The 1,491-nt window shown below is 43.1% G+C and overlaps 1 protein-coding gene across 1 annotated transcript; it reads right to left on the bottom strand.

Annotated features, from left to right (window-relative positions):
- Nucleotides 1–6: 6 nt before the first annotated feature.
- Nucleotides 7–1,246, bottom strand: LOC116863937 (serine/threonine-protein kinase VRK1). Its single transcript, XM_032851218.1, has one exon. The coding sequence runs from the start codon at nucleotides 1,201–1,203 to the stop codon at nucleotides 16–18; it is 1,188 nt and encodes a 395-aa protein (XP_032707109.1). The 5' UTR covers nucleotides 1,204–1,246; the 3' UTR covers nucleotides 7–15.
- Nucleotides 1,247–1,491: the final 245 nt, after the last annotated feature.

The raw sequence follows: 1,491 nt of genomic DNA, 5'->3' as shown, positions 1-1,491 counted from the left end.
TTTACAGCATTTGATTTACTTCTGGACTCTCTTTCTGGTTTTTGAACGGGTTTTTGTGACCTCTTCTGTCTGTGTATTGGAGCATTCCATATCTTCAACACTGGATTTGGTGCTCTCCTCAATTCCTTTCTTGCGCTTCGTTATTGACTTTGTTCTCAAGCCTCCATTCTCCACGAGGCTGAGGTCCAGTTTGCCGTCATCCTTGCTTCCTATAGCTCTCAGTCCTTGCAGAAGAGTGTCTCGCAAGTTCTGATAAAGAGGTTTCTCGGCATAGTCCAGTAATTTCACTGTTTCCATGTATTTAGCAATCTCATCTGGCTTGTTTCTCTCGGGAAAACATTTGTCCATCAAATCTGCAATATTTTCTCTGTATCTAATTTTGGAATCTCTAACATAGTTAGGATCTTTCAAATTATCCTCCCAAGGAAGATGGCCACTAAGCCACTGGATCATGCAATAACCAAGGATTTCCAAATCACCACGTCTTGACGGGGCAACACCATTGTGTGCATCGATGCTGGTGAATTCAATAGTGCCATCGTGACATCTTTTGGGGTCTTCTTTGTATTCTTTATGAATTCCTTCTGGGCAATACCGGTAAGCAAGGCCGTAATCTACCAAGTACACCTGGTCAGGATTCTTGTAGCTCAAAAGAAGATTTGAGGCCTTGATATCTCCGTGTACATACTCGTGCTCGTGAATATATTCCAGAATATCCAGAATTCTCAAGCTTAGCTGCAAGACAGTTTTCCGAGAAAACCTTCTGGCATTTGCTTCATATATTTTCTGAAGGTCACTCCCAAAGCGATCCATTATCATAAACCTGTAACTCTTTCCATTTTTATCATGTAGGCCAGACCCCCAATACTTAGGAACACCCAGGTACTTCAGTTTATGGGTACGAATCCACTTCTGAATTTGCTCTGGTTTGGCGGCTCGCTGGTAGAACTTGAGTTCAGTAAAGAGCGGTCCATTGTCACTGGGCTCCACTTTTACAACACAAGGTGCATCGTTGCCCACCGATTTTGAAGAATTCATATCAGCAAGATATATACAACCAAAGCCGCCCTGGCCAATGGGAGAGCCCAGCTTCCACTCTTTCTTCGTCATGTCAGTGATTACCTCCCCAGGGGCAAAGTTTTCCGCAAGTCGTCTCTTTCCAGGGCCCTGTCTTCCAGCTTGAGCGGCTTTTACACGAGGCATTTTCACCCGGGCCGGAGATGCGTCGCCTTCGGCACTGTACGAACTTCCCCCAGGTGAAAATAATTTTAATACTTCTTTAATATATCTAAAATGTTATCCCTTCAACAGGTAGTAATATAACATTTTTGAGCTATTTTACTTTTTTTTGCCCCCCATACTAAGTCCTTGAAATCTGGCACAAAGTTCACACTTGGAGCACATCTCTGCTCTCAAGTGCTCGACAGCCACAAATGGCCAGTGTTACTGGATTGAACAGTGAAGCTATAAAAGCCTTTAATTAAAAATAAA

The sequence above is a fragment of the Lontra canadensis genome, unplaced genomic scaffold (assembly GCF_010015895.1).
Source record: "Lontra canadensis isolate GAN:19392208 unplaced genomic scaffold, GSC_riverotter_1.0 scaffold5592, whole genome shotgun sequence".
Lineage (NCBI taxonomy): Eukaryota > Metazoa > Chordata > Mammalia > Carnivora > Mustelidae > Lontra > Lontra canadensis.
The sequence above is the reverse complement of the archived record's forward strand: the minus strand, read 5'-3'. Positions and strand labels throughout refer to the sequence as shown.

Excerpts from the sequence above, each read along its gene's own strand:
- LOC116863937 (XM_032851218.1), bottom strand. The coding sequence starts at position 1,203 with ATGCCTCGTGTAAAAGCCGCTCAAGCTGGAAGACAGGGCCCTGGAAAG.